General features: G+C 42.7%; 1 protein-coding gene across 28 annotated transcripts in view; it reads left to right on the forward strand.

Moving 5' to 3' along the window:
- Window positions 1-26,728, forward strand: part of DLG1 (discs large MAGUK scaffold protein 1) — a 291,905-nt gene that overhangs the window by 208,253 nt on the left and 56,924 nt on the right. For all 28 annotated transcript variants that reach the window (XM_083177591.1, XM_083177594.1, XM_083177595.1 and 25 more), the window contains 5 exons: window positions 3,027-3,150; window positions 13,748-13,786; window positions 15,909-16,065; window positions 21,831-21,933; window positions 22,638-22,752. In XM_083177591.1, the coding sequence (XP_083033717.1) occupies window positions 3,027-3,150; window positions 13,748-13,786; window positions 15,909-16,065; window positions 21,831-21,933; window positions 22,638-22,752 (538 nt within the window). The remainder of the gene's footprint in view (window positions 1-3,026; window positions 3,151-13,747; window positions 13,787-15,908; window positions 16,066-21,830; window positions 21,934-22,637; window positions 22,753-26,728) is intronic.

The raw sequence follows: 26,728 nt of genomic DNA on the forward strand, positions 1-26,728 counted from the left end.
GCTCAGGATTCCGACTGTCGGAACATTCCGACAGTCGGAAACCAATATTGAATATGCCCCTTAATATGAGAAAGATGCACTCAATGCTTAAAGTACAGTATGCACAGAAATAAATAAGAAAAGTGCATGTGCAAATATGTAGTGCTATTTTTAGTAATATGAAATTATGCCAGCAAAATTAAATGAAACAGTAGACATTAAACATAATACAGGTAGTGATTTAAAAAGACATTATTGCCAGTTTGGGGACCCGAGGACACTCTGATACCCCTTTACCTGGCAATCGTTACTGGGAAATTATCCCATATACTGGATTACATCATTAATTTGTTTATAAATTCCCCGGCACTTTGAAATAGGGGCTCATTTCATTCCTATCAATTAATTAATTATTGTGTTTTTATAGAATATATATAGCTATATATAGATAGATAGATATGGATATATATATATATATATATATATATATATATCAAATATATCTAGATATAGATATATATATATATATATATATATATATCTTTTTGTTTGTAATATTGATATTCACTGCACTTTATTATAAATGATTTTGAAAACCATATATATATATATATATATATATATATATATATTTATATGTATGTATAGTATCCGTTTGTGTGTCTTCGAAACACTGCCATCTGTTGGCAGCAAGTGAAACTACATCTTTCCCACATGCACAAACACAGAGGCAATCACAGAGGCTAGCAGACTAGCTTTCCAAGCATTTGCTATGAGCAGCCTTACTAGTTATTATATTGCAAGTGTCGGTCCAATTACTTATCCATCCCTCATATTTTTTTTCTACGCTGCTTTCCTCTTCTTTAACTCTTGGTATGTATTTATCAACTTATATTTGGACCCAAGTTTTCCCAACAAAACTTTGCCAAACATCACACACTTTGCATTAGTTTTTTTCTTCCCACACTGCATTGTGATACCACCTATATAATACAACAGTAAATTGAAATTATCAGACAAGACAACCATCTTTCATTGATCCGAGGTCCAGTTTTGACTACTGTGTGCCAATATTGGGTACATAGAGCAGAGGGCAAGGTTTGGCATGGACCGTAAGACTGGTCTGTTCCTACATAGCATGTTTAAATGCATAGTGTGTCGAGATGTTACTCCTGTCATCAACATTTTCTGTTGGCGCATACCAGACGGGACATCATTTACTGACCTCTCACAAAGAAGAGCATTTGGTGACTGTCCTCTGTTTGTAGCATTTGCATCAGACCATTGTCTGCCAGTATACTACGGGTGACCTGGAACCTTTTTGGTGGTTCTTAAAACCACTGAAGTTATCTACCCATATCTTCTGCAGTCAACACATCAAGTTCCTAATGTCAGATAACAATCGAGTTCTTGTGCTTGATATGGGCCTCTGTTATGAGATCATACATGTCATTCTCTTTATATGGCAGTTGTCGTATTGTTTGGACTAATTGGTGTGTGTGTGTGTGTGTGTGTGTGTGTGTGTGTGTGTGTGTGTGTGTGTGTGTGTGTGTGTGTGTAATATGAGCTTTCAATATTGCACGCTGTTACTAGAGTATGGATAATGTAGTATAAGTGAACATGTGTTATTAAGTGAGCTAAAATACTCTGCGTGATAAACAGAATCTAGGGTTAAAAGTTTTTTAAATCATTTTGAAATCATTTTTTTAACCGTTTACAGTATACACCTAAAAGCTGGGTTGCACCTAGGTTTTTGGACCAGGCTCCAACCCGGGTTCAACTTGGCTTTTGACTCCTTTTAAAAAGCATCCCCACCAATGTAATGCTGGACGGGTGATGTACTGTAAATTTTCGATTGCAGTGAACGTGTCCCAGCTGCTTCGACCTGGGTTACCCATTTACACTGCTCCGTGATCCTGGTCAAACTAGTGTTCAACCTGGAACATTTGATAGTTGAAGTCTCACCACCAGGGTCAGAGCATTTACATCTGTGTTTTTGCGTGCTCCCGTGCAAAAACACGGGTTATCAGGGCTGGTGTAAAAAAAAGTTATTAATTAGTCTTTTTTTTTTTTTTAAATGTCCGTTGCACTGAGGCTGTGCCTGCTATTCCGATTCTGGTCCATCTTGTCACGCCACTGTGAGCTTGTTTTTTTTTTTTTCAGGAAAAACTAACTATAGGCATGCCATATATCATTCTCATTAGCATGAGTTGCTTATGCACTATGTTTTGTGAAGAAGATGCACTAATATGGGAAAAGTAGCAAAAAAATGATACCCAGTGCTACTAAGCCATGGCACAACTAGAAAGGCTGTTGAACGCAAAAGGAGGCTAGTACATCTACACATCTGTATATCCACATGAGTGCCACCTAAATAAAAGGCTTATTATGATAACCCCATTTTATAAATCTGCATGCATGATGTATGCACTGAAAGATATTGGTGACCAATTCCCTTGAATTTCACCCAGTGTTCTGGGTGAAAGATATTGTGCATACATCCTGAATGATATGACAAACTATCTAGCCTGTACAGTCGACTAACCACCTTGATGAATGAATGGTGGGACTGTACATTGTCGTTCGTAGCATACACTGGCTGATATTTTGACCAGTGTCGTTAGGGACAAAATGAAGGATGGTCAAAAAATCATCTTGTGTGTATGCACCTTTAGTGGAGGTACATGATCTAGTGACATACGTTTTACTTTTGAAAGTCTGTCGGGTTCTGTAGAGTGCCAAACCACCATTCAGTTACATTCGTCTTATAAGTTTTGTTATACCACAGAGGACGTTTTACATGGGCATACAATATTACAATTGTTTTTCGCAAATCAGACTTTGACTGAAGCTTTAGTCCAATCTTTAATCAGTGTAATTTTGTCTCTTTATTTTAAAATTGAGCTTGCCAAAATACCATTTTAACAGATGATTTCATCTTGATCTATATGGACATTGTCCTTGTTTTTGTCTTAGTAGGTCACAAGCATGAATATATCCTATGTTTTATCAGATTGACATTAATAGTTTTCCATAATCTGTTACAGCATATTCTCAGCAAGTGGATAATCATATCAGTTCACCTGGATATCTTGGACATCCTCTACCTCCATCCCCGGGACGATATTCTCCAATCCCAAAGGGAATGCTTGGAGATGATGATTTAACAAGGTTAGAACAATGGGTTTATAGAAGTCTACTACTAGTTCATTGGAAATATCTTTCTATGTATTTGTGACCCACCCGCATGATAAATGCCATTTGATTAATTTCATGTTCTTTTCTTTTAAACAGTGTTAATGGTACATATATGCATGTTACTTTAATGTTTGCCCATAAATTGTGTCTTTACTGTTAAATTATTTCCTAATAGTGTTTTTTTATTAATGCAAGTGCTCGGTCTTGTAAGCGGCACTCCCTTATTGCTGCTGGTAGAACTTGCTAAAATCTTTTCTATATATTGCATGGAGATAATCTTTGCTGCTCATGTAGTGTACTCTGAAGTCAGCACTGGCCTATACTCTAACATGAGGCATGATATAAATGAAATGAACAGAGAAGGGCCCTTATTCAGATCTGATCTCAGTATAAATTTGTTCTCAAAATGGGCAAAACCATGTGCACTGCAGGTGGGGCAGATGTAACATGTAGAGAGAGTTAAATTTGGGTGGGGTGTGTTGAAACTGAAATCTAAATTGCAGTGTAAAAATAATGCAGCCAGTATTAACCCTGCACAGAAACAAAATAACTCACACAAATCTAGCTGTCTATGCACGTTACATCTGCCCCCCCCCCCCCCCCCCCTGCAGTGCACATGGTTTTGCCCATTTTGAGAACAAATTTGTACTGCGATCAGATCTGAATAAGGGCCAAGGAGTAGCTTATGAATTACAGTGACTGGTATTCCGTTAGGGTAATAGTTTACCAAAAAAGTATTGGTAGGAATATGTAAATCATTGGTAATCTAAAATAAGATTTAATTAAGTAAATGCACATAAAATAAACACTGTAATTTTTCCTCAATTACCAAAAAACACAATTCAATAGTACATTAAAATGTAGTAATCCGTGATTCTTGAAATGTAGATAAAGCCACTATTGTAGTTGTAGTCTCCCAGTGCTTCTGTAAACCATAAAATGGTGAATATATCAGCATGCACAATTGCAGTGTCCGTCATACATGTATATATGGCAGGCTGGTATAATAGAAAATACATCCTGTAACATAGCAGTTAAGGGTTGATAAACTCTCCACTTTATCGCTTTTTGAAGCTTAGTGGCCCAGTATGCCTAGTCTCGATGCAGAAAGGGATATGGGCCAAAGAGCACAGGAAATTAAATACATGTGGGTAAACAGGTGTGCAGGCTTATCAGTGACTGATAGATGCTCCCACATATTGTTGTGGGTATTGGATAGATTGCTTGTTAACCACCCCCTTATGTAATTTAGCTGGCAAATTAATTCCCCAGTCAACATTCACAAATGGCAGGTCACACAATGAGTGGCATGCAGTAGAATCTTTCCCCGATCTTTCATCAGTGGGCAGTGAATCTCCTTGTACCATTGGTGTCAGAGGCAGAACTACCATGGTGCAGTGCACTGGAGCCCCTGATGACTAAAGGGCCCACTGCTGACCCTGTCAACATCACCTTCCTGTGACCCAAAATTTTTCCGGGTCACACTCTGCCTCTCCCTGTAACCCTCAGACTCTCCTTTCAGCCACTGGCGTGTTGCATAGTGTGAACTTTTTGCACCTAAACTCACCAGTTCTGCGACTGTATGGAGCAATTAGATTCCTGGAGACATTCAGGGAGTCCTGAAGTATTCAAAAAGGGGGATCTTGTATCCTCGACATGTTTCTCTGCACTCTGGGGGACTTTTTCAAGTGGAAGTGTTAAGTATACAGTATGTGGTTTGGGCACAATTTCACACAGTTCCGGCTGAGAAATCGGGTGTAACTGGCCCAAATAGCATGGACCTGATATCTGATCCGATGCGTGGTCCTGTGTGCATCAGATCGGACCTGGAGATCATAAGAGTAGAAGTATAGTGTATGAGGGCCTTTAGAGTCGCAGGTGGGTAATGAATAGTAGTTTTTGTAAAACGCCACACTTACCTGATTCTAAGGTGTAGAGAAGTGTATCTCCGGTTACTGCACAGCAGAACTACATTGCAACAATCTAATACCCCTTTTGCACCGCTGCAAGGTTTAGGCCTTGTTGACCCGGGTCAGCGACTCTGTAAATGGGATACCTGAAAAAAACCTGGATCCATTTTACCGGGAATCCTACCCAGATCCTGACAAGGGTGGAACTCGGTGAGGACCCGGTTGGTAGGACAGTGTGAACAGGTATCCCGGTCACTTGATCCAGGGCCCATTTACACCAATGGGGGAACCCAACTTCCCGCGTATGGAGGTTGGGTGGGGGGGCACACACATCCTCCGCTGCTGTCTGCTGTACTGTGCAGACAGCACCGGGGGACAGCCCAGCAGCTTACCTTCGTGCTGGGTTTGCCCCCAGCGTGGCGATCGGTGGTCCCGGTGCATCGTTCGTCAGTCTCCGGCGCATGGAGATGATGTTACTGACCAAACAAAATAGATGAAATCCAATGTGTTTGATTAAACACATTCACAAAGCACCATTTATTGGTGGTACTTTAGGATTAAGGTTGAGAACCCCTGCATTATATTGTTGTGTAAGGGCTACTCCACATATAAGAGATGTACCTGGCATGACATTCAGCTATTTTACTGGAAGTAAACCTTTACGGGTTTATTTACTAACATGGAATGTTGCGATGGGCAACCAATCAGAATCTGTCTATCATCTTCTTGAAGATACAAAATAAATAAGAAGTCAATTCTGATTGGCTGCTGTGGGCAGCATTCCATCAAGGATTGCTATGCAGACAATCGCCCCATGTGTATGCAGCTTTAGACTCTATTCCTGCCATCAACACAACCACACAGCAATTTCATTTTTATAAAATTTAGCTTTCTCCTTCATACTTCATGGCAGCCATTACATTGGGTTATCCCTCTCTCTCTCCCAATTAGACAGGTAGTGTTTTCTCCCTAGGACCCGACTCCTCCTCTTCCTTATCCTATATAACTGAGCACCTCCCCTCTGACCATAGTCTTTTTTCCTGTCTCCTCTGTCTGTAAGCAGGTAGTTAGGTTGGTATAGATAGAGTATTAACCTGGCAGCGAGGGGTTGGCGGTGCCTTACCCTATATTTGATCCGAGGCCGGCGGCATGGATCAGTGCTAAGTTGATGGGTTGGCGGTGCCTATAACCCAAACAGTGGCAGGACAGATTGGGTGGAACTCGTGCCCCAATAGTCTGTTTGAACTCACCAAGTTGGAGCCTGAGGAGCGGTTGCCAGGGCAGATGTGGTGGAGTTCAGAGCACTCTGAGGCAGCGGCAGCATGTCCGGCGTGGTTACTGTACCCGGCGTCTGTTTGTAGCTGTCTGTGCAGCAGACGCCGGGAGGAAGTGACGCGCACTTCCGTCGCGCGGTCTGCGCCTCACAGGCAGGCCGCGTGCGTTCCAGGATACCGGAAGTATCCGGCGTGTGTATACCCGGCGTCTGTTGTTTCTGTAGACGCCGGGGGGGGGAAGTGACACGCACTTCCGGCGCTTCAGCACGCGGCCTGCGTTCCACAGCAGGTCCGCGTGCGTTCCAGATACCGGAAGTGCCGGTGTATATATAGCGCCTGGTCGGTGTAACAGGCGCTGCTGCATTTTTTCCAGCTGGAGGTGAATCCTAAAGTTCTGCATTATGGAAGATGCCTCTCCTAATATGAATGTACCGCTGCCCAGGTAAGTCCTCTTTTGAGGACTGGTTATTTATTTATGCTGAGGCTGGAGTTAGTTAGTCTATCTTTTCTTTAATTTTAGTGTGTCTGTAATTGCAAAAAAGAAAGCAGCTAAGAAGAAATTGGAAAAAAATTGCCCAGAATGTGACAAATCGTTTACGGGAGAAAATGTGTTATGTAAAAGTTGTCTTCAAAAGAAGGAAGCTTCTTCAGTGTCTAATCAGATATCGGAGCTTAGAGAGTGGATGGAGAAAAATTTTGTCTCAAAGAAAGAGTATGCTAGCAACAAGAGGTCTAGGTCTCAGACCAGTTTGGATTTAGAAGATGATTGTGGATCAGTGGTGGCCGGTTCTGATGATGGTTCAGATGGTTCCACTGCTGAGTCTGGAGAAGTCGTTGAAGACGAACGCCTGTTTGATCTGGATTTGGTGGAAGTGGTATTAAAGAACCTCTATAAAACCTTGAATTATAAACAACCAGTTAAAACAGAGTTGGATACATTATTCGAGGACAGATCAAGGAAAGGCAGGTGTTTTCCTGTCCATAAAGTCGTTAAGGACATATTGACAAAGGAATGGAATAATGTAGACAAGCGAGTGGGGTCCTTTAAGAGAATCGATAAGATGTTTCCTATAGAGGATGAGGAGTTTCTGAAGTGGAGTAGCGTACCTAAAATAGACTCATCCATTTCTGAAGTGACTACCCGTACAACCATACCACTAGAGGATGGGGTGTCCTTAAAGGACCCTATGGAAAAAAGGATGGAGAGTGCTTTAAAACGATTGCACATATCTACATCAGTGTCAATGAAGTCTGGCGTAGCCATAGCTTCCCTGTCCAGAGCATTACGAATATGGTGTGCAGCATTGCAGGATGATCTGCAAGACAGAGCTTCTCGTGACCAGATGGGCAAAAGTCTGGCGCAAATCCAAATGGCCGTGGACTATGTCTGTGAGGCTTTATTAGACATGTTGGACTTCTCGGCCAAATCCCTGACATCAGGGGTAGTAGCCAGAAGGGCCCTTTGGTTAAAATCATGGTCAGCAGATTCTCATTCTAAAAATAAACTTGCTACACTTCCGTATGAAGGAGCCTTTCTTTTCGGAAGTAAGCTCGACCAAATGATTCAAAGGATGTCGGGTGGTAAATCCGTGAGATTACCCCAGGATAGGAGGGGTAGGTTTAATTCCTATTCCAACAGGCAGTCGTATAGACAGGCCAGATCATACAGGCCAGGTAGGCCATTTCGTGACAAGTACGCCGCAGGTACGTCGCAGGCATTTTTTCGCCAGTACATTAAGAAAAGAGGCGAAAGTTCTGGCGCAACTCAAAAGCAGTGAAGCCAGAAGTCCCATAGAGCAAATCTCGGTAGCAGGAAGACTCCTGGAATTTGCTCACATCTGGGAACAAAACATCTCAGACAAATGGGTGCTAGAGATAGTATCCCAAGGCTACCAGTTAGAATTTCTGTCGAAGCCAAGGTTGGCAAGTTTTTTAAGTTCCAAACTTCCTCTATCAGAAACCGAAAAGGAAGTTTTGAAATCAAGTGTGCAGGATCTAATCGACACAAGAGCGGTCGAAGAAGTCCCATTAAGGGAAAGAGGACTAGGATATTACTCCCGGTTGTTTGTCATAAGCAAGGTTTCAGGCGGGTTCAGGACTATCCTCGATTTAAGAAGTCTGAACGATCGTCTAAGAAAGAAAAAATTTCACATGGAAACAACCAAATCTATCTTGATGGGGATCAGAAAAAACGATTATCTAGTAGCTATCGACTTAAAAGATGCGTACTTTCACATCCCCATCTTTCCAAACGACAGAAGATACCTGAGGTTTGCCATAAAAGAAAAACATTTCCAGTTTACATGCCTGCCGTTCGGTCTAACTTCATCTCCCCGAATCTTCACAAAGGTTCTAGTGGTGTTAATAGAAAGGTTAAGAAGGCAGAAAATTATGGTGTGGGCATACCTAGACGACATCCTGATAGCAGCACAATCCGAAGAGGAAAGCGTAATAGCAAGAGATTATACCATCAAGTTCCTCCAAGAGCACGGTTGGATGATCAATTGGGAGAAGAGTCGTCTCATCCCTTCAAGAAAAATTCAATTCCTAGGCGTACTAGTGGACACAATCTCTTTTCAGATAGCTCTCTCCGAAAGAAGATGCGAGAAAATTCAGCAGTTAATTTCACTCATTCACGGCGATCCTCGCTTGCCCTTAAGAACTGCAATGAGTCTGCTGGGGATGATGGCCTCAACAGTAGAGGTCACTCCGTGGGCAAGATGGAGGATGAGGCCATTGCAATGGTTCCTCCTAAGGTTCTCAATAAATCATACATCATTGGATCAAATAATAAGGATCCCAAACGCAGTAAGAGAATCTCTAGGAAGGTTGGAGCTTCGATCGGTTGAGAGAAAGAAGGTGGTCGCTAGAAAGCCCATCATTTGTAGTAATAACTACAGATGCCAGCGCCTCCGGTTGGGGAGCACATGGGATGGAAAGGTCGTGCCAAGGCAGGTGGTCGATACAAGAAAAAGAATGGTCATCAAACCACAGAGAGTTGAGAGCGGTGTGGCAGGCTGTAAGGTTCTTCGCAGAAGATATAAAGGGGTCACATGTTCGAGTATTCTCAGACAACGTCACGACAGTCTCTTATATCAACCGTCAAGGGGGCACAAGAAGTCGGGTGTTGTTGGAGGAAGTAGAGAACATAATGTCATATGCCGAAGTAAATCTCCAGTCTATCTCGGCATTGCACATTCCAGGAGAAGAAAATCAAATTGCAGACTTCTTGAGTCGTAGTACATTGATTCCAGGCGAATGGGAACTAAAGCAGTCAGTTTTTCAGCTTATAATAGAACACTCCGGCATGCCAGAAATAGATCTCATGGCGACGTCTCTCAACAAAAAGGTTCCCCGGTTTTTCTCCAGGTACCCAGCACACGGGTCATGCAGAGTCGATGCCCTGTCTCAAAGGTGGAGCTATGCTCTAGCCTACGTTTTCCCGCCGTTCTCCCTCATTCACAGGGTACTGTGGAAGATCAGATCAGAGAAGTGCCATGTGATAATAGTCCTACCGTTGTGGGCCAGAAGGGCTTGGTTCCCGATGTTGGAGACCATGGCAGTGGCGAGGCCTCGGTTTCTGCCAGTATTACCAGATCTTCTGTCGCAGGGACCAATCAGGTGCCAAGATCCGCAGAAATTATCATTGACGGCGTGGAAATTGAGAGGCAGCAGTTGAGAGAGAAGCATTTATCGCCAGAGGTGATAGAAATACTCCTTCAGGCTAGGAAGAAGGTTTCCTCCGCCATCTACTATAGAGTCTGGAGAGTATTTGCTAAGTGGTCCAAGGGCAGATTTCAATTTCCAAAGGCGACCATATCTCATGTGCTGCAATTCCTGTGTGACGGGTTCAACAAGGGCTTGGCAGTGGCTACATTGAAGGTGCACATATCAGCATTAAGTGTGTTATTAGACCGAAGGCTGGCGGATCATAGTCTGATAAAGAGATTCTGTCAGGCTGTAAAGAGAATTCGTCCAAGGATTCGTTCTATGGTTCCTCAATGGGACCTTAATTTGGTTCTGAATGGACTCATGTCAGCACCATTTGAGCCATTGGATAGAGCAAGTCTTAAATTTATGACATGGAAAGTGGCCTTCCTGGTGGCGATCACCTCAGCCAGAAGGGTTGGTGAACTTCAAGCGCTGTGCATACAGGATCAGTATCTGAAGATTTTTCCAGACAAAGTGGTCTTGAAAACAAAAAATTCTTTTTTGCCAAAAGTAATATCCTCTTTTCATTTGAATCAAGAAATTATATTGCCTTGTTTCTTTCCAAATCCTTCAAGTAAAAAAGAAGAGAATTTACATACGTTAGATGTGGTTAGAGCCATAAAAAAAAATTTGGACAGGTCTGCAGCCTTCAGACAGTCAGAGAATTTGTTTGTGATTCCGCAAGGTGCGAAGAAAGGATTCGTTCCGGCTAAACAAACGATTTCAAGATGGCTTAAAGATGTTATTTCCTTTACCTACAAAAAAGTAGGACGTCCAGTCCCTGAGGGTATTAAGGCACACTCAACAAGGGCAATGGCGGTGTCATGGGCGAGAGAGGCGAATGTATCAGCCAGAGAGATATGTCAAGCAGCTACTTGGTCATCTCTACACACGTTTTATAAGCATTATGCCCTGGATGTGGCAGAAGCGCAGTTTGGTGGTGAAGTCCTAAGACAAGCGTTGGCTTGAGGTATTGTATAGCCCTCCCTACTGCTTTGGTACATCCCAATGTAATGGCTGCCATGAAGTATGAAGGAGAAAGCAAGGATTATACTTACGATAATACCTTTTCTTCTAAATACTTCATGGCAGCCTATATTTTTTAGCCCTCCCTGTTTCTGTTTTTTCCCTAGGACCGGAGCGGAGACATTCAAAAGACTATGGTCAGAGGGGAGGTGCTCAGTTATATAGGATAAGGAAGAGGAGGAGTCGGGTCCTAGGGAGAAAAAACTACCTGTCTAATTGGGAGAGCGAGGGGGATAAACCCAATGTAATGGCTGCCATGAAGTATTCCGAAGAAAAGGTATTATCGTAAGTATAATCCTTGCTTTTTTAAATCAACTATTCCAAAAACTATTAATACTTTTTATTATATTTTTTTGTTGCACAAATTTATCTTTGCCACATCCATTGCTGTGAGATGTAGATTTCAACAGTTGGTTCATTGGTTATGGGGTTTTTTGTTTGTTTTCTTCTTCATATAGATAGCATAGTACCGCAAATCTCTAGTTAATGCTCACTGCTTACTGCAAATTTTACTTTGCATCATATTTGTCTCAATATTGGCACTCCTTGTTGTGTTCAGGAAAGTGTATAAAGGCATGAAAAAGCCCCCTTATGTGTACTACTACTATTCGATTGGTCGGTCTTAAAACTATTCACAGACCTGTCCAAGGGGAAGCATGTGACTAAAGTCCTGGCAGTTGTAGAGTTTTTGCCACAAGGCTTCCTAAGCTAGTACTGGGTCCGTGTGATGGGTGTACTTGCACACTTGGCCAGGGTCATCAACTGTTACAGAAATGGTCTATCCATAATCAGCAGGTTTCTCCTTTTTAAGTTATTTTACTCTGTTACTGTCAAACAAGTTCTGCAATTTTGTATGATAATACCAATTCCCAGTTGCATGCTGCATTCAAGTTTTTCACTGTTGTTTATACTGAACTACTGCTCTGGAAGCATGTTTTCCGGCATCGGTCTTGGTCTTTGAATAATCTAGTTACACAAACTTTTGGATATTGAAACATGCTGTTAGCTGATCATATGCATAATGGTGGGGGGGGGGGGGATAAAGTGGAAGCACCAGCCAATCAACTTCTAACTGTCATTTTTTCCAAATAAAGCGGATTGGCTGGTGAATTGATCACCTTCCACTTTATCGCCACTTTATCTCTCCACCAGGCTTAATACATCTGCCCCTTTGCCTCTGATCATGCAGATAACCAGCTTCTTTCACTTCTTTTTTCCTCTCACCTTGTTCAGACGTGGAATACCGACCCGGTGGCATAACTATAGCCCCGCAGACCCTGGTGTGGCAGGGAGGCGCAGAGTAACTGTTGGCGCCTGTCTGCAGGGCTATGGTTACTATGCGTTTGTGGCTGGGACCCTCAGTCTCCTCATGGTCCCACAGCCCAGATCGCCTCCTGGCTCTGTCTCCTGCAGTGCTAATTAAAACCGCCCCTCACAAAATGGCTGCCCCCATACAGCAGACAGTTTTTTAAAAACTGTCTGCTATTAGGGGGCAGCCATTTTGTGATGGTCATTTTTCATTAGCACTGCAGGAGGAGATCTGCACTGAGGGACCGTGAATGCGGCGGAGGGGTAAGGGGGTGTTTAACTTTACTTGGGTGGGCTAGGGGGAGGAGGGTGGCAGCACTGCCAAAATCGGCGGCAGGGGCGCATATATCCTTGTTATGCCACTGCTACCACCAAGGCACTCATGAACATGCCAGTTGTGTTATGTGTTGGTCAAACTGTATTTTACTTGTGACAAGTAAATTCCATTTTACAGTGTTTTTCCTCTGAAAGCAGTGTTTTACTATGAATGTCCACACATTCAAACTGTATTGTTTTAGTCAGTACAGTAAAGGTGTGTCGTTTTTTTTTATCTGTAGCAACCCCCAGGAACAGTATCCAATATGTAGAGCAGAAACAGAAAGTACTATATTTGTGGGGAGTACTATTTTCTTCTCTACATAATTATCTATACTCTCAGGGGAGCACCTCTACCACGCATTATATATACTAAGGCACCCTATTATATACACTATTAATGTTCTATTGCTACATATATTATCTCTACTCGTGCCAAGTGACTTGTGCACCGGTACCTCCACAATTCCCCTTTTCCCATGAATAAATAACAGTATCCAATATCTTAGACAAAGTAGTGTTGACTCATCTCATGCCCCCTTTACTTGCGGCCATGCCCCTTTATTCATGAACCATGTACCATATTTTGCTGATATATGTTGTTGGGTATGAGCGCCTGGGGGTTTAAAAATAAAATGTCAAATGCTCCCAGTATTGGATAGCCAAATACCACTTAATCAGATTTAGTTGGGTTTCAGATAAAATACTGTTTGGCTTCAAACCCTGCATATCTCGCTGAGTGTTAGACAGACACACTTTTACGATTGGTTTAGCCTCCATATATAGACTTTTTTCACTCATGCTGAGAGCTGACAAAAGGTATATCCATAAATTATTCAAGGGAAGCCAATTGGCACTTTACCCTTCTATTCTTTCTGTCACTTGTAAGTATTTGCAACTTTAGTAGCAGTCAAATCATTAACATAAACAAGACAGTTTTTCCAAAGCTTCCTTTAAATGCTGTGCAAATAATGTCTCTTGCTTCTGCCAATTTGACATCTAATCTTTACTCTTCCTTTCCTTTAGAAATGATGGAGTCCCAGATGGTGATCATACTGAAACATGGTAAAGGCCCTACTTAATGCTAGATGTACAGACCCATTGCTTTACTCAATTACTTTTTTTTGCAGTACATACCAACAGAACTGAATCTTTTCTCCCAGAGAAAGCAGGCTTAATGTGAAGCTTGAGCTGACTTCATATTGTGTCCTTATAATTGTACCCTATTTTACTTCTGTCTGTAGATTCCAAAAGGGCACTTTTGTCTTCCATGAAGTAGACCTTTCTTATATTCTCTGGGGGTTTTTAGGTCACATCTTGGCCTCCATCCTCACACTGGGCCTTATTCTAGTTAACTCTTTCTGACAAAATCCTTCTTAGATGGACAAAACCATGTGCACTGCAGGGGGGCAGATGTAAAATGTGCAGAGAGAATTAGATTTGGGTGAGTTATTTAGTTTCTGTGCAGGGTAAATACTGGCTGCTTTATTTTTACACTGCAATATAGATCTCACTTTGAAGTAAAACCCCATCCAAATCTAATTCTCTCTGCACAAGTAACATCTGCCCCACCTGCAGTGCACATGGTTTTGTCCATCTAAGAAGGATTTTGTCAGAAAGAATGAGCTAGAATAAGGCCCAATATTTTAAATCCTACAAGGTATCAATTGCTCTATCGTGTTGTATTTGAATAGTTACCCCATGGTCAGTCACTGGTTACATTGGGAGACTCTGTAGCTTTATTATCTCTAACTGGAACCTTATGTCCGCTGTTTAATTCTACAAAGCCCAATATACTTAGCAAAACACTTTCCTTAAAAATGCAAGTATACAAATCCCTGCCAAACGTTATAGAGTCTTCATTTTCTCCAATTCCCAACAGACTGGATGCACCCATTCTACAGTGGTCCAGGGGACTACACCAAACTCTATGCTTAAGCATTTGACGTCGTCCCCTAACCCGGCCTGAGACTTTTCTTAGTGTGATTTATGCATACGATTTGGGACAATGCTGCTCATCACAAATCTGCATATTCACTATCCTAAGTACTACAAATACTACAGATACTTTAATTACTTATAACTTATTTTGTGGATCATGGGGGTTATTCTGGTAAATTCGGTAAGCTGTGAAGCTTGCAGCTTACCAACCACCTATGATGCCCCCCAGCCGCCAAATCATGCATTAACATGCGAGGGGATGTGTAACGAAGACACATCCCCTTGCATGTCTGTGCTGCAGGACAAATCATTCGATGGTTGCTGACCATCGAATGATTTCTCCTAGCTACAGTGGGAACTGACATTTTATTTGCAAGAGCGCAAAAAAAATCCTTTTACTTCTTTTGGCATCTCCCCTAAGGTTTTTTTTAAGCTGATTTTTAACGCCCAGTCTGTTTTTATAGCATGTTGTGATATGTATGTGACCTTGCATTTGTAGGTATGTTTAGTTTTCTGTAAATGTTTTGTTTTATAGTTTATCTCTCTAATTCCTACTCATTTGCTAAATATATTTTTTGGTCAATGAAATAGGTATAAAAACCTTTAATGCTAGGTACACACCAGAACAATCATGATCGTGAGCAGATTGTATGATCTGTTGGAGCATACGATCTGCACACGATCCAATCACGATCTGTTCCCAGTTGAATGGTTATTTTACAGATCCTGACTACAGCAGGTAGGATCTCCCAAATGACCAGCTGGGACGCGGATCAGAACCAGATCTAAAACCTGCCAAAAAGATGCCTAATTTACATACAATCGGTCGAGATGGCATCGAAATTGAGGGAATTGAGGCCAAATCATTCTGGTGTGTACCCTACATTAGAGTGCATTAACTGCAGCATTTCCTGTATTTAATGCAGATTATGTGAAAAATAGCTAGACACACTCCAGCATCTCTGCTACCCCATTTGCAGCAATGGACGCACAAGCGTGTGAAACTGTTGTGCATCCTTGTCTCTGCGAACGGTGCAGAGACTGGTCGTGTCAGCTCTACAGAAGAGCGCGGCTACGTATGTATGTATGGTGGCTAAACCACCTTTTGCGTTCATTGCATTTGACAGTCTCAAGCGTGCTACTTATGCCTTGTGCTTGAGTAGTATTTTCTTGGTAAGTTTTCCTAAGTTTTCAGCTCTTTTAAGGTTTGTGAGATCATTAATATTTGTATATTCTTCTGCTGTAGGGAACCACGGAAGATCATATTACACAGAGGTGCCACAGGACTAGGCTTCAATATTGTTGGAGGTGAAGATGGTGAAGGAATCTTTATCTCCTTCATCCTTGCAGGAGGACCTGCAGATTTAAGTGGCGAACTCAGAAAAGGGGATCGTATTATCTCGGTATGTTACAAATATTTTCATTTAATTGTGGTAAGGCTGTAAAACATTGTGTTAAAATGAGATTAAAATTGTGTTTCACCAGACATTTATTATATCATTGCAATGAAACTATAAATACCATGCGCCTTAGCGTGATCATGCACGAATAGAATGTTTTGGGGGTAGATTGTTTATCCTGATTGCGATTTAGTGCGTGATTTACCCCTCTGCATATTACTTATACCATAATTGCTATTATATGTTTCTTTGCCCACTATGTATGCTCTGGTTATTTTATTTTTACTTTTGTTTAAGTTATACTAATGCAAAAAAACAATAAAAATTATTGAATAAAAAAAAAACCATAAGTACCATGAGGTGTAAAGGGCTTAATAAATATATATATATATAATCAATGAAGAAAAAGCGTCACTCCAGGTGCTTATAAATCAGCTTTTACTGTAACGTGCCAGTAAAAGCACATCACAGTAAAAGCTGATTTAAATGCACCTGGAGTGACGCTTTTTCTTCATTGATTATATCCATGCACTGGACATTACCAGTGGACAGCGGGCACCCAGGCCAAGTAATTTCAGTGGAGCAGGAGCCAGTGGGGAGTGACGGACCTCACTACATTGCGTATATGTGTGTGTGTGTGTGTGTGTGTGTGTGTGTGTGTGTGTGTGTGTGTGTTTCTTGTTATAATATAATTCACATTGAACAAAGTGGATGCATTCAGGTCCACCTCAGGGGGAAGAACACAGCTAGAGTGCTGGCCGAGAACATCTCCCGATTGTCTGCAGGCACTAAAGTCCTATTACTCACGGCTGACACTAAATTTGTTACCCCAGCTTCTCTGTGCCTGCCTGCTGGTGTGTAGCTGGCCCGAACCCGATTCATACGCTGCCACCCCGGGTCCCTCTCAATGGTAGGCTGCAGAGAGAGTGGTTGCAAGCAGTGTGTGTGTTTTTGTCTATTTGGCAGTGTTTGAATGTGTGTGTCTATGGGGTAGTATGTGAACTGGTGTGTCCACGTACATCTATCCTCTTTCTGTGTTAACTGACTCTGCTAGTTTGGCATCACTCTTTGCAAAATGGAGCCAATACAACACACTTAAGCTTCTGTTGATTAAAATGATATGCAGCATGCCTATATTCACTATGTGACTGCCACTGTATCTGAATAAGAAATGGAACATTACAGTGTTTTCCTGGCAGTGTAGCAATGCTCTTTGTATATATTTCTAAAGATACATTGGAGGAAATTTTACTAAGATGGGAGTTGTATTTCAGATGGGATATTGCTATGGGAAACCAATCAGATATTATCTATGTTTAGAATATGCTAAATAAATAAGAGGTAGATTCTGATTGGTTGCCTATAGCAGCATCCCATGTGAACTAGAACTCTCATCTTAGTAAATTCCCCCATTGTGTTATGTATATGGGAGATCCGCTGACCGCCCATGTAGTCGCTGCACAAGCCAACAGTGGTTCACAGCGTAACTAGGCATAGAACCATAGAAATGCGCACTCAGATGTGATGTCATTCACAACTGATCAGGCAGTGTGTACATAAAATGCACTCTCCGATTCTTCTGCAGATTTCTCTGCATATATAGCTTTAGGTGTGTACCCAGCTTAAGACAATTGAGGAGATGTAAGGGTTAAGCCCTAGAGGGAAGGTTAAAATTACAAATCAGGAGTTGGAAGCCTAGAAGCAGTGGTGAACCAAGTAATGTTTGGGCACCAAGGATGATACAGTATGTGGACATTTTTTAAGTATATACATGATGAATGTTGACTTGACCACACCCATTTAGACTGTTCATTTCACTATTTTCAAAAACGTTATTTTGCCGAATATTTTACCCCCTTGTGTTGAGAATAATTACAACTGTTCGGCAATGTTTAATTAGTATAAAATATCTTTAAATTTTACGTTGACGCATACTAATATACTCCTTTATAGCCAGTTACTGTAATATATTGCTAAACACTAGGAAATGTTATTGTAAGGTGTTACCATGCCTTATGGAATTTTGGTTGAAGCTATAATATGTGAATCATACAAGACCGATATTGCAGAGCCACGCCATTCAAATAGTGCTGCACAGGATCTCTCTATGGGGAGTATTATTTTACTCCCATTAAAACATTGGGAGTGAAAATCTGATGTTTTTCGGCAATGCTTTTTTAATCAGACGATCCTTTTGGATCGCCTTATAAAAGACCCGGTTTTGCCTAAAAAAACCACACCAGGTTCAGTGAAACCTGGTTTTTACCTTTGCATCCCTGTTTTTCTGAAAAATGGGCAGCTTTTTGGGGGTTTTCTTTTGCCTGCAATAATTTTCCTGCACATATCTAGAGACCGTTACAGATCATGTCCCCAGTAGTGCTGTTATAGATGTCCCCAGTAGTGCTTTTAGCAAGAATTCTTTTTTTCTTTCACTTTCCGGAATGTTTGGTTTTCAGGATAATTTGGATAAGGGATACTCAACCTGTGCATGCCTTGCTTGATATACTGTACAGAGAAAACTCAGAGATTGTTTTTATAGATATCTTATTTTATGATTATTATTATTTTTATAGTCCGATACATTGTGATGTAAGGGACTGGAGAATAGATTGAATACTGCCCTAGGCCTGGAGATAGCAGGAGTATAACTGTAATAGAAAGTAGATCAATGTGACAGGAGGCCTAATGTAAAGGGGAAGCTTTCTACTGTGGTGCATTTGTTTTATCCTTGGGAGAGAAAAAATGTAGAAGAGCTGCTGCACTTGATAAAGAGATCTTTCAATTATTAACAAATGATTGTCTGAGACCATTGCAGATATGTTTTTCCATTAACCAAGAATTGCATTCACTGTTGCTGCTTCTACTTTGTATGAATTATTTAAAGTCCAATTAAGTAGCAAATTTCAATTAATGCTTTTGGAGGTTTCCTTACAGTTCTGAATACCTAGGTTATGGCAGTGATTGTTATGCTTAACATTAATAATAATAATAATAATAATTTTATTTATATAGCGCTCTTTCTCCAATAGGACTCAAGGCTCTTACTGTATAAAGAAAAATTATTTAAAGTAATGTATAATATCGAAGCTGGATGTGTGGGCTTTTTGGCAAGGTCTAAGGCCAGTATTCAATGGCCGGGGCTCGTGGGCGGCAGCGAATCCTGTGTTGGATTCGCTGCGCTTTCGCCGTGATTCTCCCTGCTGGGAGATTCGCCGGCAGCCGCCCGTCCACTGTATTCAATGCGTCAGGGGCTCTCCGCCCCTGACAGCGAAAATTACCCCCATGGCGAATTGCTCTCCCCTGCTTCTGTCGCTACACTGCCACTGCAGGGGATGGAGCGGAGTCACGGCGGGGGATCACACTAATGCCGCCGGGAGCCTGAGCACGGGTCCAGCATCAGCATCAGTAGCAGACCTCCGGCTCCAGCACTGACATCTGCTATCATCGCGCTGGGGCTGCTGGAGGTCTGCTACTGCTGCTGGGGCGCCTGGAGGTCTCTCCCTACTGATAGCTGCAGAGGCAGGTCAGTGTCCCGCCTGTTGCCCTTCTGGATCGGGGAGCAGAGCGGGCGACGTGTCGGGGGTGTCCCAGGCTGCTGAGCGGCATCTTCCTCCAGGCGCCCCCCCTTTCCCCTCCACAGAGGTCTGCACTTTAATGAACAGGCTGCCGGAGAACTGTTGCAGGGGGGTGGTATTGTACCCCAGCTCCGCTGCATGGGCTCCCGATACCTGTGCGCACAGGACCAGGCAGACTCCAGTCATCCATCCGCGGTGTCAGTGCAGGTCCCCGGCTGCCCATGTGTCTATTATTATTTTATCTCATTCCGCCTGGCTGTCTGTGTCCCGGCTCTCTCCCCTCCTACTCTTGCTGCTGCTGCTGGGGCTGTACGAGGCAGGGGAAGGAGAGAGGCAGGGGAGGGAGAGCAGCGGCTGTTTCACGCTGGCAGGACAGAGGGGAGGATATCGGTGGATACAACATTACAGCAGCAGGACTTCCAGATGTCCCTGGTCTCTCATCTCAGGAGGCTCAGTATGGACCCGAGCTGACAGGGAACAAGGAATGGATGCGGGGTGTCTGTGGTACCTGGGAGAGTTAGCGGGCTATTTCTCTACAGCTGTGGTAGAACTAAAAGTAGCAGCATGCCTTTACCAGTGGGACGTCTGCTGGGGCTGCAGGAGCTAGGCTTTCTGCCTGCATTACACGGCCCCCTCACTGCAGTGTGAGGAGTGCATATGTTGCCTTCCATTGTCAGCTAATGGCACCCGCATCCCTACCCGAACTACCCCCCCCCCCCCCCCCCCCCCCACCCCACGCTGCTCAGCTGGCTGTCAGTTTAGTGAGGGGGGGAACAAAATAAAATAAGGAGGTGCTTGTAATGTGGAAAAAAAGCAAGACCCTTCAAATAAAATGGAAACTTTTTTTTTTTTACATTAAAAAAAAAAAAGGTAACATTTATTTTCCAAGTACACATAACAATTCTCCATAAAAAGATGACGAATGCAAAATGGAGAATCATGACGAAAATCAATGGAGAAAGCAGTTCTCCATTTCAGCATTGAATACACTGTCGGCGAATTCCACTAAAAACCCCATTGAAAATCACAGGCGAATTGTGGAGAATCATTTACGGCGAATCGGCAGACATTCGCTGTTCATTTGTGGCGAATTGCCTCCATTGAATATGGCGAATAGTTTTTTCTAACAGAAAATTCGCCATTAACCCAGCGAATTGCCAGATTCACGTAAAACCCGGCGAATCTGAGGCATTGAATACTGGCCTAAGTGTAAATGTTTTCTGGAAATAAATTGGTAATAAGGGCTCTACATATGTTAAGAACAAATGCCAGTGTAAATGATCATATACTGTACTGTAGCTACAGACTAGCAGTTTGGATATTTTAAACTACAGATGGATTGGAGGGTACACACTACAAGATTGTTGCAGATCGCAGCATCATCAGTTATAGTGGGGATGCAGTTCAGAATCCCGACGCCGGAATCCCAACCTGCCGAAATCCCGACACTTTCGTGGCGAGCGCAGCGAGCCCGCAAGGGTGTGGGGGGGGGGGGGGGCGATCCTTGCCGGGATCCCGACCGCCGGGATTTCATACTGAATCCTTATAGTGTATAGTGTGTAACCAGATTAGCCTAAGGGGTACGTTTACAATATGTGAGTTTTGCTAAGCAGCTGTTTTTTAAGTGGATATGCAAACCCTGGATTTACTAAACCCAAACCACCAGTTTACAAAATGCCACGGAATGCATCTTCGTCCTGAGTTTTGTTTTACATGCGAATATTAGAATGGAAATCCCCACCCTCTATTTGAAAGCATGTGATTTTTCTTTTTCTGGTTGGTCACTGATGTGGTGGGGTTTGTTTTTTTATTATTTGTTTTGTTAAAAAAAATACCTTTTTTTTCTAAATATGTTTTGTTGAAGCATATGAAATAAATGCTTGAAACCTAGCACAATATAGAATAGTCGTGGTATAAAATATCCAGCCATTTGATTTGCAGAGACCATAACATTGATGGAAACATAGCCAAATACTCAAATATGTAATACTAGTCAGTGTGAGGACCAACCAAAAATAGGTTCACAAAAGCGATGCTGGTAAGCAAGTTATTGTGCGATTAAATCATTAAGTGGATAAGAGATAAATGAGTTGAAAAGTCAATCCATTTAAGTAATAAAAGAAACATAGTCTCTGTATTCATATTATTATGTTTTGACACAGTATCACATGTTAACTGTCTTTTGCTGTACAGGTAAATGGTGTTGATCTGAGGGCAGCAACACATGAGCAAGCAGCTGCAGCTTTAAAGAATGCTGGTCAGACCGTGACTATTATTGCACAATACCGTCCAGAAGGTATACCTTTTTTTTTCACTATATACATTATTTCACGATTTGCTGGAATCGCCGAACTTTGTTATTGTGCACTTGTTTAGGTACTTGCATGGGTACTACATGTGAAAAGAGTTCAGTAGCACCTGTTTATAATAGGTAATTAAAGTACAATAATTTGTTGTAGCATATACATTTTAGGAATTATCATCTTTTTTTTTTTTTCTATTTGAGAAAAAGTATGGTTACTAACTGGAAGATTACTTGTCCAGTCTGCCCCCTGCAGTAACCATGCTCAATTGTATTTAGATTTTTTTTTATAAAATGGTAATTAAGAAGCATTAACGGTGCACACCTCCTGTACATCTGTCAAGTTTATATTGAGACATGTCATTGCTAGTGTAAAGAAAAGATCACACGGTACCCTTTACTTTACACTGTTTCTTCTATTGGTGATTGACTAACACCGGTTCCCTAGCTGCACAATCTCAAGATAGCGCCAGAATTCTTGAATATTTCTTGAAAAGTCGTTGCTAGTGCAAGTCCTGTGCAGGAACATAGCTAGGGTGGAGCACCTGAAGCAGACGTTTCAGGTGACAATGGAGAGTGCCCAGGCAGACGCTTATAACCACTTCTGAATTTGATAAATAATACGTATTAAGTAAGCAATCAAGCCGTTAATTTCAACATGGATAATTAAATTGTACAATCTTGGCTCTTTGTTGTAGAATATAGTCGTTTTGAAGCTAAAATACACGATCTAAGGGAACAAATGATGAACAGTAGTGTAAGCTCTGGTTCTGGATCCCTTCGTACAAGCCAAAAACGATCATTATATGTCAGGTAAGCTCATAAGTGGGTAAAGTATTTTTAGTTTTTATGCCAATCTTTATCTCCAAAAAAGAAATATTGATATCCTATTCATCGGTCATCTCTGCTCGACAATGTGTGATCAAAGCCTCTGGGGTGTATTCAATGCTCTGATGGCGAGTCATCGATGGCTTGAAGTCAGAGGAGGATTAAGCACAGGGTGACAGGGCAGTTGCCCTGGGGCCCCCAAACTGGCAGTGCTGCTGTTGTGGGGCTCCTGTCGCCCCGTGCTCGGGCAGTGGGGTCATGCGGCGCAGTGCAGGCAGGCTTGTTGTAGAATATCAGATGCAATGGTGTAGCTAGGTGCCCAGAGCAAGGGCATGTTTCTCAAGGGGGACTGAAATAGCTCGTTGCCAAGGGGGACTGAAATAGCTCGTTGCCAAGGGGGACTGAAATAGCTCGTTGCCAAGGGGGACTGAAATAGCTTGTTGCCAAGGGGGACTGAAATAGCTTGTTGCCAAGGGGGACTGAAATAGCTTGTTGCCAAGGGGCACTGAAATAGCTTGTTGCCAAGGGGCACTGAAATAGCTCGTTGCCAAGGGGGGCTGAAATAGCTCGTTGCCAAGGGGGACTGAAATAGCTCGTTGCCAAGGGGGACTGAAATAGCTCGTTGCCAAGGGGGACTGAAATAGCTCGTTGCCAAGGGGGACTGAAATAGCTCGTTGCCAAGGGGGACTACAGGGCTTTGTGTCTTCATTTTCACATCAGATGCAACTACTCCAGGCTGGGCTGTCCCTGACATGGTCACATGATACTTTTTGGGAGGCAATACTTTGTGACTGACAGCTTGGCCATACCCCTAAGACTATTAAGCAAAGTATCCTCTCCAGGCTACTCCTGTAGGCAAGTATTGGTCTAATCTGATGCAACCGCACACTGTGCTGCTACTGGAAGATCTTCCAACAGCTGCCACTCTGAGGGCAGTATTCAATGAGAAAAGTTCTCCGTATTTTATGGAGAATTTGTGCTTTGTTCTCCTTGGACGGAGCATTTTGCTCTCCAAAAGCGAGCAACCCTATTCAATGTGAAATATTCTCCGTCTTTCTAAGTGATTTTCTCCGTCTCTCTCCGTGTAGCAATTCTCCATCTTTTGATGGAGAGCTGGAATGTGAACTTTTAAACTAAAAGGTTTTTTTTTTTTTAATTTTGGTGTCAAAAAATCAGGTTTTTTTTTCTGTGAAGGGGCATGTTATTTTTATGCATGTGCTTTTATAGCACATGAATATATATTTAATTTAAAAAAAATTATATATTTTTTTAAATTTTTATTTTTTTATTTTTTTACACAGTGCAGCCAGCAGGGGGCCGGAGCGCTTGAGCCGCTCATTAGATATTCATATATTCACTGCACCCGATCGTTAATATGCACAATCGGGTGCAGGGAATACTGGGTCCCCCGCTGGCTATAGGGGGGGGGCAGCCTGTGCTGCCTGGGTCCAGGGGAGCCCCCCTACCCTCTACATTCCTCTGGAGCAGCCAGGGAGACTTTAATCTCTCTGGCTGCTTCCGGCTCCCTGAAAGCTCCCTGCCGCGGACGCTCGTCCGCTGCAGGGGTTAAGACTCGCCGCGAGTGGCGGCGAGTCTTAACTACATTGAATAGTGGGAGCAGGAGGCTCCGGAACAGGGAGAATCTTCGCTAAAACACGGAGAGTGCATGGAGAGCGAAATAAAACGCTCTCCATGCACGGAGAACTTTGTCATTGAATACTGCCCTGAGAGGGACCTTCAATCCCCTCTGCTTCCTAGTTCTCTCTCCCTGACCTGCCATGCTGATCAGACAGCCCTGGTGTACCCCTCTCCCAGCAGCTGCATTGATCAACAGCCACTGGGTAAGTGTAATAAAAGCGTACACAGCAGTACCTTTACTGTTTATACCTGGCAGCTGCTCTTTTCTGAGTGTGTGATAGTCCAATCATCGATATTCCAGTGTCTCATTCATATTTTTTTAAGCAAATAGCAGCAGTAGTAATAGTATTTTTTTATAAGGGATGTGCAACGGCCAGTTTTCGGGTTTTGGGTTCTAATGGGTTTTGCCAAAACACCCCCTAAACGTTTTGGGTTTGGATTTTTGGGTTTTGGGTTCTGATTTTTTTTTTTTTTTTACAGCATAAAAACTGCTAAAATCGCAGAATTATTATTATTTTTTGCGCCTACACTATTATTAACCTCAATAACTTTCATTTCCAGTCTATTCTGAACACCTCACAATATTGTTTTTAGGGCAAAAGGTTGCACAGAGGTAGCTGGATAATTATGCTAAGCCACACAAGTGTGCGGCACAAACACGTGGCTCATGTAAGAGTGGCACTGCAGCGGCAGACAGGATGGCAGTTTCAAAAACTAGGCCCCAAAACCCCTATCTGGCTTGATCGTGCACTGTTTAACATTTGCAGCCAAGGAGCAGTGGGCATTTCGTGCAGCACAGAGTTTGTCTGCAAGTGTGTAACTGTTTTGATCAGTTTAACATCCAACAAGACCCCTATCTGATTAATTGTGTGATTAGGATTATAATGGTGTGATTGTTTAATTTTGTGATTATTATTCATTTATTAGCAGTCGTCTCTTAAATCATTGCCTAATGGGTGGAGGGGAGGGGGGGTAATCAATTTTAAGGTGGCAGATGGAAGAGTTCCTCCACGTCTCTAGGACCCCTGGGTTGGAGATGTATTGATTTTCAGCAACCGGTGTCTTACTACCTAACCGTACATGTACGGGTAAGCAGTCAACAAGACCCCTATCTGGTATGTGATCTGGCTGCTACTTCGGTACTTGTTTCCTAGCACGGCGCCCATCGCATCGTATACCATTACACTAAATAAGGTATACGATGGTATGCGATGCGACGCGATATTCTACAATAAAATATTTCATGGCATACGATGCGATCGTATACGATTTTTGATTGTACAAGCACCCTGATGGGTCCTTACAATGTTAAATGGCCCCCCCCCCCCATAGTCAACGCCACCCTCAGGATCAACGCCAACCCAAAGTGTGGAGAGCGCAGCGAGGCCGCATGGGGCGGCGGTACGCGTCCTCTGACCTTTTCATACCCCACTATCTATGTCAGAGTGGAGATGATTTTAGTTAGTGTGGCGAGCACAGCGGAATACGAGCCTGAAGCGTGGCGAGTGAAGCGAGCCCCGCAATACATGTAAAGTAATCCGTGTCCCCTCGCGATCAACTCCATGCCGACGTGGATAATGGGGGTATGAAAAGGTCGGAGGACTCGTACCGCCGCCCCTCACAGGCTCGCTGCGCTCGCCATGCTTCAGGTTGGCGTTTATAGGGGGAATGGAGGTGTATTTAACATTAAAAGCACACATCAGGGTGCTTGTACAATTAAAAATCGGATCATATTGCATGCGATTGTATAAGATGTAATACAGTCAAAATAGGGGGCGCCGTGCTAGGAAACAAGTACCGCTACTTCTCTCACTCAATTGATCGCTAGGGTGGATTCAGCTATCTGGCTTGCTAGACTGGTGTTTCCTTTCCTCCCTCACCGCTTCAGATGTGTCAGGTGCAGCCCCGCTCCTCTGCCTATGTTGTAGGTGGCCATGTAGGCTTCAATGGCCTTTTGCTGCTCCTCCATTTTCTGCAGCATATAGAGGGTGGAGTTCCAGCACATCACCACCTCTTGTTTAAGCTGATGGTAGCCTCTAATCAGTGCAGGCAGCACCAGTGGACTATATATAATTAAATTGATTAAATATTAATATAGCAGCCTAGTAGGTAGAGAAACTACTAGGTAGGTAGGCAGTAGCACTGCCTGTGGCCGCCACAAAAGGTAGTTACAGCAGTAGCAGACTACTATATGCACCAGCAGAATTTATAATAATTGATTTTATTAGGTACTGCTTGGCACTCAGTGGCACACGTCAGTGCACCAGCAGCATGGAATTATTTTTTACAATTCCGCGCAGCACTGCAGGACAGGTATTATTTT

This window comes from Crinia signifera, chromosome 3 (genome assembly GCF_055691185.1).
Source record: "Crinia signifera chromosome 3, ASM5569118v1, whole genome shotgun sequence".
Taxonomy (NCBI): Eukaryota; Metazoa; Chordata; class Amphibia; order Anura; family Myobatrachidae; genus Crinia; species Crinia signifera.